This window comes from Anabrus simplex, chromosome 6 (genome assembly GCF_040414725.1).
Source record: "Anabrus simplex isolate iqAnaSimp1 chromosome 6, ASM4041472v1, whole genome shotgun sequence".
Classification (NCBI taxonomy): Eukaryota; Metazoa; Arthropoda; class Insecta; order Orthoptera; family Tettigoniidae; genus Anabrus; species Anabrus simplex.
In genome coordinates this window covers 224,460,356-224,475,716 of record NC_090270.1, presented here as the reverse complement: position 1 = coordinate 224,475,716, position 15,361 = coordinate 224,460,356, and the positions used below count along the sequence as shown (strand labels likewise).

Below are 15,361 nucleotides of genomic sequence, written 5' to 3'. Positions count from 1 at the left end.
ATCTGAGAAGCACTGGCCTGTATGTTCCGTGCTGTTGGCATGAGGCAGTCACTCGGCCACACACAATAGGGCTTCGTTGGGCAACAGTGCCAGCCGCCAGTGCCCTCCATACTGTTCGATGTACTGATGTAAAAGCAGACTTGATTGGTGTGTGTTCTTGTCCTTACTAACGCTATAAATAAGGTCAATATTCGTATCACAAACCTTTTTATTCTTGTAAACGTTCCACAGATTTATTTTTATAGCAGTGCCACTGGATGATAGGAAAAACTTAAAACGGTCCACCTTTTCAATACAAAAAGTTATATTTTATTTATAACATGTATTTGTACTTGGAACTAGTTTCGACGCTGTGTTTGCGTCATCATCAGCCAAAATGGGAAACAGGCAAGCATGTAGGCATTTATGTTACACAAGGCGTTACATTAAACAATACACATCTTACAAGGAGATAAAAACAGGGACGAATATAGGAAACAAATGAATCGTTGAGAAAACAAAAGTTATACAAATTAAAAATAACCTTAACCACACATCTTGCAGTGCGAAAGTGTTCTTCTTGAATGATTCCTGAATGTAAAACACACGCGCACACATTTCTGAGGAGCCAGCAGGCAGGACAAAGTAAAGTGAAACCTTAAGAGTTCTTCTGAGAAGAGTTCATCATTTTTCTATGTTCCGACTAACTAATGAAGTCTCCCTTGAGTTCCTGATAAACATATACAACAGGAAATTCTCCTTCACTCTCCACACTAGCTATAAAGAACAACGGTAAAATTTTAAATATTGCGCAGAGACGTGAAAGCATGATTTTGAACATGATATAACTCCTTCAGATAACCCAGTTTTTACACAAGGTGTTACATTAATTAATACACGTCTTACGAGGAGATAAAAACAGGGACGAATGTGGAAACACATGCATCGTTGAGAAAGCAAAGTTATACATATTAAAAATAAGCTTAACCACACAACTTGCAGTGCGAAAATATTTGCCTTGAATGATTCCTGAATACAAAACGCACGCGCACACACTTCTAAAGAGCCAGCAGGCAGGAAAAAGTAAGGTGAAACCTTGAGAGTTCTTCTGAGAAGAGTTCATCATTCTTTCTATGATCTGACTAACTAATGAAGTCTCCCTTGAGTTCCTGATAAACATACACAACAGGAAAATTAAACAATACACATCTTACAAGGAGATAAAAAACAGGGAAAGGTTATACATATTAAAAATAACCTTAACCACATATCTTGTAGTGCGAAAATATTCGTCTTGAATGATTCCTGAATACAAAAACACACACGCATACTTTCTGAAGAGCCAGGAGGCAGGAAAAAGTGTGTTTGTGTGTGTGTTTTTGTATTCAGGAATCATTCAAGACGAATATTTTCGCACTACAAGATATGTGGTTAAGGTTATTTTTAATATGTATAACCTTTCCCTGTTTTTTATCTCCTTGTAAGATGTGTATTGTTTAATTTTCCTGTTGTGTATGTTTATCAGGAACTCAAGGGAGACTTCATTAGTTAGTCAGATCATAGAAAGAATGATGAACTCTTCTCAGAAGAACTCTCAAGGTTTCACCTTACTTTTTCCTGCCTGCTGGCTCTTTAGAAGTGTGTGCGCGTGCGTTTTGTATTCAGGAATCATTCAAGGCAAATATTTTCGCACTGCAAGTTGTGTGGTTAAGCTTATTTTTAATATGTATAACTTTGCTTTCTCAACGATGCATGTGTTTCCACATTCGTCCCTGTTTTTATCTCCTCGTAAGACGTGTATTAATTAATGTAACACCTTGTGTAAAAACTGGGTTATCTGAAGGAGTTATATCATGTTCAAAATCATGCTTTCACGTCTCTGCGCAATATTTAAAATTTTACCGTTGTTCTTTATAGCTAGTGTGGAGAGTGAAGGAGAATTTCCTGTTGTATATGTTTATCAGGAACTCAAGGGAGACTTCATTAGTTAGTCGGAACATAGAAAAATGATGAACTCTTCTCAGAAGAACTCTTAAGGTTTCACTTTACTTTGTCCTGCCTGCTGGCTCCTCAGAAATGTGTGCGTGTGTGTTTTACATTCAGGAATCATTCAAGAAGAACACTTTCGCACTGCAAGATGTGTGGTTAAGGTTATTTTTAATTTGTATAACTTTTGTTTTCTCAACGATTCATTTGTTTCCTATATTCGTCCCTGTTTTTATCTCCTTGTAAGATGTGTATTGTTTAATGTAACGCCTTGTGTAACATAAATGCCTACATGCTTGCCTGTTTCCCATTTTGGCTGATGATGACACAAACACAGCGTCGAAACTAGTTCCAAGTACAAATACATGTTATAAATAAAATATAACTTTTTGTATTGAAAAGGTGGACCGTTTTAAGTTTTTCCTATCATCCTTCTCAGTTCAATACGGACAAAAAATGAAATTCTTAGGTTTAAAAAAAGCAGTGCCACTGGTTCATTTTAAATCGTGGCACCATGCCTACTATGCCATTTCTGGCACTGGTGTCAAAGCACGGTGCCAGTGCCTTCCTTACATCATTAAATGGCACCCTATATCAGAGCGAATTATCATAGCTCGTTTTCTGACTAATATATGCAATATTTGCGTAGTGCAGTGTTATGCCCCAACCGAGCCATCTGAAGAGACAGTGAAGCAGGAATTTTATTCAGCATTAACAGGCGTTTTACAGAAAATAAAATGGAAAGAAGTTGTCCTGCTCATGGGAGATTTTAACGCGAAAGTGGGGAAAGATAAAGGAGTGGAACACATTATGGGAAAGCATGGGCTTGGTGAGCGGAATGAGAATGGCGAATTATTCATTAATTTGTGTGCAGAACATGATCTGGTTATTGGAGGGACGCTTTTCCCACATAAGGAGTGCCACAAAGTCACATGGGTGTCGCCCGATCATCGCACAGAGAATCAAATTGATCACGTGGCAGTAAGTCGTAAATGGAGGGGCTCGCTTCATGATGTGAGAAATAAGAGAGGAGCAGATGCTGGATCTGATCATCACTTGGTGATGGCTTGGTTTAAATTCAAGAAATCAGCAAACACGAGAATTTTCCAGAGGCGAAGTAGGCTTTATGACATCGGTAAGCTGAAGAAGGAACCGATAGCAGAAAATAAGTAACAGTTGAAAACCGGTTTGAAGTCTTAGATCTAGAAGCAATTGAAGGAGTAGAGAAAACATGGGAAGCCATTAAAACGACTTTAACAGAGACCTGCGAAGAGGCATTAGGTCATGTCAGAAGAGACATGGGAGAAGATTAAACAGCGGAGGGAGACAAAGCAACTTATCCTCAACTCTAGGACAAGGCATATAAAAAGAGAACTCTAGAAGAAATACAGTGAGTTAGACAAGTAAAGAGGAGTGCTTGCAATGACCGACGTACGCAGGACGAAGAATATGTAAGCCAAGCCGAAATAGCCGCAAGTAGAGGTGATGTGAAGGAACTGTATCGGATAACGAGGACGTTATCTAAGAGGAGTCATAGGCAGAAGCGTCCGATTCGTAGTAAAGGAGGGACTATGCTTACTAGAGAACATGAACAATTAGCTAGATGGAAACAGCATTTTGAGGAAATACTCAACCGAAGAAATGATCAGGTAGATGAAGTCGAAGAAGAGGAATGGATGGTGATGCTCGCATCCGTGTTGATGAGCCTTCGATAGAAGAGATTAGAAAAGTGCTTAAATAGATTAAAAGCGGGAAGTCTTCTGGGCTAGACAACAATTCACCCGAAGCCTTAAAAGTTGAAATAGATGTAACAGTTGCAGCATTACATATCTTATTCAAGAAAATTTGGCAGGAGGAAACAATGTCAAAGGAATGGAAGATTGGTGGCTGCCTAAAAAGGCAGACATAAGCAACTGCAACAACTGGAGAGGAATTACATTACTATCTATTCCCTGTAAGGTAATCACCCGTATCATCCTCAACCACATTAAAACAACAACTGAGTAGAAGCTAAGGAAGGAGCAGGCTGGCTTCCGGGAGAGTCGCAGTTGTGTAGACTTGATTAACTCTCTTCGGATCATCATTGAGCAGAGTTGTGAATGGAACTCTAATACGTATATGCTCTTTGTGGACTTTGAAAAGGCTTTTGACTCAGTTGACAGGGACGTCTTGTGGCGCCTGTTACTGAAGTACGGAATTCCACGGAAGATAGTCAACCTGATTAAGGAGACATACAATGGTTATGAGTGTCGGGTGGTTCATGAAGGCAAGCTAACAGAAGCATTTGGAGTGACCTCTGGAGTTAGGCAAGGGTGTGCCCTGTCGCCTATCATCTTCCTTCTGGTGATAGATGATATCATGAGGAAATGTACGCAGAAAAGAAGGGGTTTACAGTGGGGACTGCTACAGAGACTGGAAGATCTGGATTACGCAGACGATATTTGCTTGCTGACACACACCTTTCAGCATATGAAAGAGAAACTCAAAGAGCTAGAAACTGAGGCACAAAAAAAAAAACAGGACTCAAGATTAACTCCAGTAAGACCAAAGATATGAGGCTGTTCTCAATTACCCACGAACGATTTTGTCCAGATGGACAGGAAATTGAAAATGTAGACCAATTTTGCTACCTGGGAAGTGTGGTAGACAAACAAGGCAGGGCTACAGAGGATGTTAAGTCACGCATAAGGAAGGCTAATGTTGCATTTGTGCAGCTCTATCCACTGTGAAAAAACCATGCCATATCTCAACGAACAAAATTGAGAATCTTCAACAGTAATGTCAAGTCAGTCCTCCTCTATGCACGTGAGACCTGGGAAGTTACTACAGGAATTACTAAGATGCTGCAGACCTTTGTAAACCGGTGTTTGCGCAGGATCTTAAACATTCATTGGCTGGACACGATTAGTAACACAGATCTATGGGAATTGACTGGGGAAACACCCATTGGAAATCAGATCAAACAGCAGAAGTGGAGGTGGATAGGACACACATTGAGAAAGCAGGTTGGAGCTATTGAGAAGCAAGCCCTGGAATGGAATCCGCAGGGACAACAAAAGCGGGATCGACCACGGCAGACCTGGAAGAGATCCATATCGGAGGAGGCAAGTGAGACAAGAAAGACCCGGGAAGAACTACACCGGATGGCCCGCACCAGAGTCCGCTGGCGAAAATTCATCAAAGCCCTATGCTCCTGAAGGAGCCACAGGAAATAAGTCAAAGTAAGTCAAGATAAGCCATCACCCTGCCACAAACAAGTAGTTACTTCGAATGGGTCTGATAATTCACCCTTTATTTTTTAACTTTACTTTTGATTTGGTCTCTCTAAGAGTTAATTTTATCATATTTACTAATTTAGGAAGTAATCCCATTTGTTGTAAAATTTTTAATGAAGATTTCCTGTGAATACAATCATAGCCCTCCTTGAAGTCGATAAATGTCACCATATCTCTATTTCATTTTCTGTAGTAATCCATTATGAGTTTGCGGCTCATAATTTGGTCAGGGCAACTCCTCCAAGGACTGAAACCTGCTTGATATTCTCCTAGTTCATTGTCAAGTTGTAATTTAATTCTACTGAGAATAATTTTAGAGAAAATTTTATAAGTAATGTCCAGGAGTGAAATCCCTCAGATTAGGGTCTGTTTTGTCCCGGTAATGGATGGATGATGGCTGTTGTTCAATGTTTACTAGTTGTTGATGAAGGGCGATCATTGCTGAACTTCCATCATATTTCCGAATTTCTGCAAAGTCTGATCTTCTCCAGGTGCTTTAAAATTCTTCATGTCATTCAGTGCTGTGTAAACTTCCTTTATTGTAGAAGGGTTTATATTCTCTGTTCGGGTTGTTAACGGTGTATAGACATCCAAGTGAAGAAATTCTGTTGGTTCTTCACAATTTAGGAATGTTTTGAAATATTTAACCAAAATGTGTGCATTGTCGTGATTGTTGTGGGTTAATTCACCATTTCGATCTTGTAATAATAAGATTGGGGCTTCATACATAGTCAAATGTTTTTTAAAAATTTTGTAATAATTCTGTGAATGTGATACTTCAAATTCTTATTCAGTTGAGTTCAGAGTTTCTTTAAGATACTGTCTTTTATTCTTCTTATGGTTTTAGTTGTATCTTTCTGCTCTTTAACTAAATTTTGAAAAGATGCTTCAGATTTTTGGGACTGGTGCAATAACCACACTTTGTGTCTTTTCTCAATCATATCACCACATTTATTATTCCACCATTTTTTTATTATTTTTTTTTTTAATGAGACTTTATTGGGGCCAATCCTCCTGCAATTTGCTGAAGGTCATCTAGGTCATCTATGTTATCTGTGATTTTAATTTTTTCTGTTACTTTTTGATCATTTTCATTTTCAATTAGCAGTGTAGGATCTATTTTCCTTTTTGGTTTATAGGCTTCTTGTTGCAGTCTCCTTTGGGGAGTTCATTTGATTTTAATTTTAACTATATAATTATCTGAGCCTATGTCTATAATGTGCAAAACAGTGATAGACCGTGTGCCGCTATCGTAACCACTTCAACATCCGTTTTTCAGTTGATACAGTACTGTTCCCCTGACAGAGTTGTAGTAGGTGTTGACTTAAATGGTAGAACTTTCTCTATATATGTAATCTTTACTGTGAATCCAAGGATGATTTAAGTGAAGTTTTAAATGACCTCAACGAACTCTGTATTGATTTGAAAGGCAAGGCCTTCTAAGTAATTGGAGATATTAATGCTAAACATAGTGCATGGGGAAGTCCTGTGACCGATAATCGTGGAAATCAGTTTTTCAATTTTTGTTCCTCCAATAACCTAATAATACTTAACGATGGACGAATTCCAACTTTCAGTCGAAATGATAGTAATAGTTTTATAGATGTAAAGGTCGATTCACACATCTCCGGGACGTGACGGCAGCCTCCGTGAAAATAAAATATCGTCGCCATGTAAACGAAGGGATGAGTTCCAACACTTCTGTTGACGTCATTCGCCGTGACCTTCAGTGCTTCTCCGTGATCCGTGCCAGCAATACGTATTCGCTCGCTAACGATATTTTCTTGTTTTCACAGACGTGAATTTTCTCTTACCGCCTTCCTGCTTTTCTGCTTTCTTCGAGTACTGAGGTTATCTGTGTACGTTTGAACTGTTCTTTACCTCCCAAAATGAAGGCCAAACTGCTGATTGAATTAGTGAAGACACACTCTTTTCTATATAATTTAGCTGATTCGAAATATATGGGTAGTGGTTTGAAGAAATGTGTATGGGACGAAATTGGCAAGAAAATGGGAGCTGAAGGAAGGTTACTAACATTTTTGCTTTTAAGATTAAGAAAATCAGTCTGTCTGTACTGTCCCCTTCAAAAGTGGAAATAATTTATTAAGGGAGAATGATTTATTTCATCAGTAAGTTGAAACATTATTTCGATCGCCAGGAGGGTGAGATTTTACACTCCCGTGCCAGCATGAACAAGCCGCCTGCGAACCGGTTTTCCCAACCTACCAAGAGAACGAGGAAGCAGGGTGAAATTCCTGTTAGGTGTCCTTCAGACACATGTGTGTGTGCCACGTGATCAGGCGGGCAGCGTGATTGTAATTGATCAATAATGGCAAGGTCGTGTGACGTGAAACTAGGGCAGCCAATAAAAAGGACAACCTTCACAGGAATGCAACAGATCCACCAATCAGATATAATCAAGAGGCACACCTCCGTCTTAAGACAGTGAATTTATGGTAATTCCAAAGGAAATTTTATAGAGGGTTTTTATTTCTGAACACTTGATTTGAGCGTTACTCTGAATGCAGCTACGGTCGAGACTGGACGTCGTTTGCTTTACTGGGAGACTTTGCATTAGAGAAGGCACTGAAGACTGAATAAACTGCAATTCAGGCATTTTAAAAACTTCTCTACGATTTATTTATGACTGTCATAAGTTAAGTGTCCATCTCCAAATTATTAAACATCTCGTGTGTATCCTGGACTATTGCTAAGACTTTTATTAGTTTCAGCTTTTCTACGAGAACTCAGAAGAAGGAAGGTCGTTGGTTCGAGCTCGCTTCAAGATGGCTATCCCTTTCCGAGATGAATCCTACTGTTTCCTGTGCACCTTCATCTCCTCCATGAGTCACTAATTATGTAAGGCGTCGGACATGGGCAAGACTTTGTTCGATGGAAGGTGATGTGACAACGTACTAGGTCATCAGCCAGAATCCAGTTAACAACAGCCACATGAGTATTCTTTAGAAATTCATCTTTCTATCTTTCTGTAAAATGCCTGTAAAACGTAGCCTTACCTTATTCATTTAGATTTTCTATTAGTTTAGCAGTAGTTTGACTTTTCATTCTTCTTTCCTCGGTGGGAGGTAGTTTGTGCTCTGGAATGAATGTGTATCCGGTTCTATTAGTTAGAGATAAGAGTGAATGTCATCGAGAGAGACCTCAACTGTCCTAAAAATTTAAGACGGCAGAAGAAATAAAAGTAAATGACCTCCGCGTTAATCTTGAATGATTTTGAAATAGTTTGAAAATTAATTGAGACAGATTAGGACAGTGTTCTAGTGTTTTTCTGAGTGTCAAATTTCATTCTACGATTATACAACATTTCTGTGGACTTGAGTTCGTTTAGAGTCATCTGAATAATTTCGTACGATAGCTTTGCAAGTGTGATTAGGCACGGTCAATAAATATAATAACAATAATAATGAATAAAAATAATTAAACCTAATTACAGGCTAAAATTTGAATAAGGTCATGGGTTTAATGTTGGTTTGTTCTTGGAAAGAATTAACGTGTGCTCACTTTATGTAAAATAGGCCTGGAACATGGCATCCTCCGGACGGACTAATGATGAATTAAACGTATATTTTACTGTGCTATTAATTTGTTTATGACTTGCAGATGGACATTATATTTTGTGTGATAATTTATGCATCCATTAGAGTCATTTATGGAAGAAATGTGTCACTGGACACGATTTCTTCGAGCTTGAGCGCAGATTAATCGAGAGCCACGATATAGTAGGAGAATAAGAATAAATGCCGCAACTCATGTACCGTAAGCGCGTATTCTAATATTTTGACCTGTGCTGTAGGTATTTTACTTGCTTATTTTGGATGATTTCTGTTTAAAAGGATTCCCTTGTACATCATTGTATAATTAATTTCTGCATAAAAGTGATAACCTCAACTCTATCACGTCCTAGATCGACACCTGGAATGTACATGATATTGTCATCTAGAGAATGATTTCCCTAATTTGGAATAAATCCAAAAACTAATAATAATGGGTTAGTGTCCGTGTAAATAATATTGTAATATTGTCGTGTACCTGTGTGTGAATGTGTGATGTGTGATTTGATTATATTCTGTGTTTTGTGATTTTTCTTGAATGGTTTTATGATGATGTTCTCCACTGCGCGCGTCAAATTTTGACCGATTTACGTTATTTTCGCGTGTCCGTGATTTGATGAATTATGAATCTTTAGAAGATTTTATTATAATTTAAGGTAGATTAGGATCTTATTCACTAAAATAAACTGAATAAGAGAAGGCAACGTCCGTGGATTGATGTCACGAGGCTGAATTTATAGTTATTGTACAGTCACTTATTGCATAAAAACGAGCAACGTTTAGGTTGACATGAGATCAAATAAGAATTAATTATGAGAAGTTCAGTCACTTAATAATTATAAAAATGAATTGATTGATGAAGGGAAAGTCTAAGGAAGACTTATTAACCACAAATTCTTGAATTAAACATTTTTCAATAATTTTAATAAGGGAAAGAAAATGATCATTTTCTTATAGAATTAAGCGAGATCCAGAAGGAATATTTTAATTTAAGCAATTTAATTATCATTATTTGAGAGAGTGATACCAGATATTATTTTGATTTCCAATCCAATTTATAGTAAATTAATGATCCCTATTATTATTATTATTATTATTATTATTATTATTATTATTATTATTATTATTATTATTATTATTATTATTATTATTATTACAGACAAGAACATTCGTTGAGCTTTAATTTGATCAAGATTCCTTATAGACGATAGCACGAGGAGAAGAGATTTTCAAGAATTATTCCCAGATTTTGTAAATTTAATTGTTTATTGGAAGAGTGATAGTTTTTAATAAATGTATAAAACCTATTTTAGCTTCTTTTCATTTGTCGCTAGTCCATCTATTCCTGCCTGTAAAATTTTCTGCACAGCCGATAAGCGAACGGTCTACCTTTGAGACTCTCGCTCACCGGCAAGCTGAGCACGGCATGATGGGGGCAGTACGTAGGCATCGACTTTGGCGCGGCAAGACACTTTCTGCCCCAACGTAAAAAGCAAATGTAGTATATCCATGAAATTTTACTTCGTCGTCCTTCAAGCACTTATATAGAGTAGAAAACTCTCCTTCCTTACCCCTGCGTTTCCATATAGGATGTACCCACTGTTTCTTCCTCTCTTTCTCCTCTTCATCCATGATTATAGCTGTCATTAACAGTTCATCATCACTAAAAAAACTCATCATGGAACACTTGATTGCCGACTTTTGCACGGAACTGAAGTGTGAGAACAGACGTGAAATATTCATGTCGGAAAGGAAGGATACAGACTAGGAGAGCGCTGTCACGTCCCAAAGATGTGTGAATCGACCTTTAGTGCATTTTTAAAACACATTGTGGAATGGGAAGTCAGTGAAGCTCCTAGTCTTTCTGATCACAGACTTATTACTATAAAAATTAAAACAGACATAAATACAGTTAGTTCTAATCAATCCATACACGTATTTTTAGAACAAAAAATGTTCAGTGGACTCATTTTCAGATGGCTGTTCGTAAACTTGAAAGAATAGCAGAGCAGGTGCTACAAGTGACTACGAACAAACAACTTAATATAATGATAAATGACCTTATGCAAACTATTTATAACATCTGTGAAGCGCATCTTCCGAAAATGTCACAGAAACTTGCAAAAAATTACTGGAGGAACTCGGAACTAGATCGGATGAGAAAGAGGGTCTTAGCATCATACAGGAGATATAAACGATCTACTTGTGAAATACTTCGTCGACAATATGAAGAGGCTTATAATAGAATTAAATTGGATTTTAAAATAAAAATAATTCAAACCAAAAATGAGGCATGGAAAGCTTTCTGCTCTGCACAACAGACCAGTAACCCTTGGAACATTGTATATAAAATGATACGCCTGAAAATTTCAATAATACTATCACCACCTTATAAACAGCGAGTGGGTTCACAACAACCATTCAAGAAACAGCAGAGGTACTTTTGAAAAAATTCTTCCCCAAAGAATCACAAGATAATAACTTTCAGAAATATGTCAGAAATTCCACAAAAACTGCACCAGACACGATAAATGATTCTCCCTTTACACTTGAAGAAGTTCAACATGTAATCAACAAACAATGTGATAATAAATCCCCAGGAATAGACAGAATATCAGCCAATATAATAAAAAATATCCAAATGTGTTGCCCAAAACTATTTCTGAATATATTTAATATGTGTCTGAAACTTGGTGTGTTCCCCGACTGTTGGAAGGTGGCTGCAGTGAAAATTATTCCAAAAGCAAATTATTCACACAAGGCTAGTGCAAAATCATACAGGCCTAGATGTCTATTGCCAGTGTTAGGAAAAATATTAGAAAAGCTATTAATTGATCAAGTTATGTTTCACCTCCGCAGTAACAATCTTTTAAAGGACAACCAATTTGGGTTCACAGCACAGAAGTCAACAGAGGATGCAATACGACTGGTAGTCGAATGGATAGAAGAGGTATTTGCAGAAAAGAAGACCGCTCTGCTGATCTCGCTAGATATTTCAGGAGCGTTTGACAATGCTTGGTGGCCAAAAATATTACATCAACTGAAGAAAAAATCCTGACCTAGAAACTTGTATATAATAATCAGAAACTACTTTAATAATCGAATGCCAAAGCTCACAATGGGCAGTACTACATTTACCACAAAAGTCACAAAAGGCTGGCCTCAAGGTTCTGCATGTAGTCCAGGATTCTGGACAATTCTATATGATGATTTACTGACTTTGGAATTACCTACTGACTGTCACATAATTGCTTATGCAGATGATGCCCTTCTCTTAAAAGTGATGATATTTCAAATTTGACTTTTCGAGCTAATACAACGCTCACTATAATATACAACTGGGGATTTGAAAATAAATTGGAATTCAACCCCCCAAAAAAAGAGCGGTATGTCCATTACGAGGAAGAGGAAAGCTGAAACACCTGTAGTACACATGAATGGACAAGTTATAAAATTGGTGGACCAAATGTCATACTTAGGTGTTGTTTTAGACAGAAAACTAACATTTAGAGCTCATTTCAATGCTCTGTCTACCAAAGCTAGCAAACTGCTGTCTGGCTTCACTATTGCTTCTGGATTGACATGGGGTCTTAATCCAGAACTATTAAAGACAATGTATCATGGAGCAATGGAACCATTATTACTGTATGGTTCATCTGCTTATTGTAATGTATTGAAAAGGAAGTGGGTTCAAGCCAAAGTAGCCCAAATTCAAACAGGTTTTGTACTCAGAATTATCCGTGCATACCGCACAATATCCACGGAAGCAGCCCTTGTTGTAGCGGGAATCCCACCTCTGTATTTAACAGCCATTGCCAAAGTTAAGCTTACATTAACAAAAAAAGGTGTTTTGTATCCTGATAGGATCTTAAGGGTTACTCCTGAACTGCAAGCTAATGCATTGACAGCAGGTCACCCAAGTAAATTTGCCAATAATCTTGTGCAAAAAGTGTGCAACACACAACATCATTACAATATTTATACGGATGGATCCCGGATTAGCAAAGAAAAAGATGGCTGGCTGGTAGGATGTGCTTTTGTAGTGCTACAGAATAACAGTGAGGTGCATGCTGAAAAATTTAGATTATCTCCCTCATGTTCAGTATTTCAAGCCGAATTGTGCGCTATACAACATGCAGTTATGTGTATTAAAAAACACAGTTGTGCTGCGCAAATATTAAGTGACTCTCAGGCAGCTTTGAGAACAATCCAAGAAAAATATAACTTTCATCCGGTAGCTGTTAATATAAGATCACACATATTAGGCTACAGTAACCATATCTGTATGAAATGGGCCCGAGGTCATGACGGAGTGGAAGGAAATGAGAGAGATGATGAACTTGCCAAAGCAGCTACTACTACTTCTGACATCTTGTTGATATATGAAAAGTCCCCTATGTCTCATGTACAAAAGGAACTGAGGGAGTATTTACAAGATATGTGGAACAACCAATGGATCACCAGCACAAATGGCCGGCTAACAAGGGAGTTGTTCTTTCCAAATATTCAAGACAGACTACAAAGTAGGTTATTGCAACATGAACATATTATAACTCAGTTTCTGACAGGACATGGAAAGTTTGGATCGTACTTCGAGAGGTTTGGAATCAGTATTCAGAAGCCCTACAGCTGTACCTGTGAAATGCCACAAACTGTTCATCTTTAATTTGAGTGTCCAATTTTTAACAGGAGTAGATATGAATTATTAATGCATTTAAACATGTGTAATAAAGAATACCAAGCACCTCTCACTATGGTATTTCAGAGATGATGCTGTTATAAAGTGTTTGTTAAATTTCTCCACCTCATTTATGTCATCTCTATTTTAATTCAATTGTCACGTATTAACTTAGTCTCACTATCTATAGCCCTAATATACTACTTGTAAAATAGGATTTGTAATGGGATATTCAATAATAATATGTCTATTCCTCGAAGTACCCTGACATCATAAATACCTCTGTGATATAATTTACCCATAAATACTTGATCTAATTGCCATTCACCTTCAGTGTAATCGGGATGTTCTCATGTTTTGAGTATCTGTGATTTTCTCTTAAAATAATAATATGTAGATTTTGATATTAGGCCATGATTCCTGCGAAGGTCAATGAGTTTTTGACTATTTTTGTTTGTTCTCTACTGAGCAGGCCATTGACCAATTACATCACGATATCTACGTAAATAATAACAACAACAACAATAATAATCATAATCATAATAATAATAATAATAATAATAATAATAATAATAATAATAATAATAATAATAATAATAATAATAATAATTCATTATGTATATTGTATACATAATACAATGTATGTATGTATATTCATAGTTACATGGGCCGTGAAAATCTAAATGATAATAATAATAATAATAATAATAATAATGGTGTGTGGCCTCTGGAGAGGTCTGGTACAGGTCTTTCGAGTTGATGCCTATAGTTTACTTGCACATCTGTGAGGATGAGACCCTAGCTGTGGTGAATTGTAATGCTGAAAGTGATATACATACCCAGCCTCCAAACCACTGACATTAACCAATTAAGGTTAAAAATCCCTGACCTGGTAAGGAATCGAACTCAAGACCCCTGGAACCAAACGCCAGCATGCTAACCATTTAGCCATGGAGCCGAGCTATAGGTTCATGTATATACAGTAGTGTACATATATTGTTCAGTGGTTTCTAAGAACACAAAAATACAGCATACTTAATTTGCACTTCAAGACAACACTCACTGAGCCCTCTCAGAAGGACCAAGATTCACCTTCTCACGTCTAGCTTCAGTTCCTCCACTTTCATCACCTTCCTCCACACTACCCTCCTCAGAGCTCAGCTTGCGACGATCCAATTGGAAGAACTCCCGCACCTCAGGCCTGCACAAAATAGTTTCATTATAAACAAATATCAATATATAACAGCATACAAATTCAAAAACTTTCCTTGTTCACAATCAGAGGTTTTAAAGTGCCATGTTGTTGTTGATGATGATCATTATGATGATGATTGTTATTTAAAGAGACCTAACAGCTAGGTCATTGGCCCCTAATGGCACAAGGTGCAACGAAATTAAAATTAAAACTTCAAAATGTGTCCACTAACTAGAATCTAAAACGAATGATAATGAAAAAAGTGATCGTAAAATAAAAACAATCAGTGGATCAAATTTACAATGCCTTAATTACTGGGATGATGTTTATTATCTAAAGCAGTCCAAAATCCAGGTCACCGGCCCCTCACAATGGTACTAATCACCAGTATAGCAGAACGATGGTGTTCCTTCTACAGTGATACTAATCACGGGTAACATAGACTCGTGGTGTTTCTCACATGGTGGTACTAATCACAGGTAATGTAGACCCATGGTATGTCACACACAATGGCATCAATCACAAGTAATGCAAACCCATAGTTTTTCCACATAAGGGTACCACACATGGTGGGAATGATCACGGGCGCCGGAATTCCCGTGGTGTTCCTAATTTTTTCTTAAACACAGAAATGCTATTTATTCGGGGCATCGACCTAAGATATTTTGCCCCTTCT

General features: G+C 37.4%; 1 protein-coding gene across 2 annotated transcripts in view; it reads right to left on the bottom strand.

Moving 5' to 3' along the window:
• LOC136876354 (serine/threonine-protein kinase Sgk1) overlaps window positions 1–15,361 on the bottom strand; it is a 184,181-nt gene that overhangs the window by 93,461 nt on the left and 75,359 nt on the right. For both annotated transcript variants that reach the window (XM_067150230.2, XM_068228388.1), the window contains exon 5: window positions 14,554–14,691. In XM_067150230.2, the coding sequence (XP_067006331.2) occupies window positions 14,554–14,691 (138 nt within the window). The remainder of the gene's footprint in view (window positions 1–14,553; window positions 14,692–15,361) is intronic.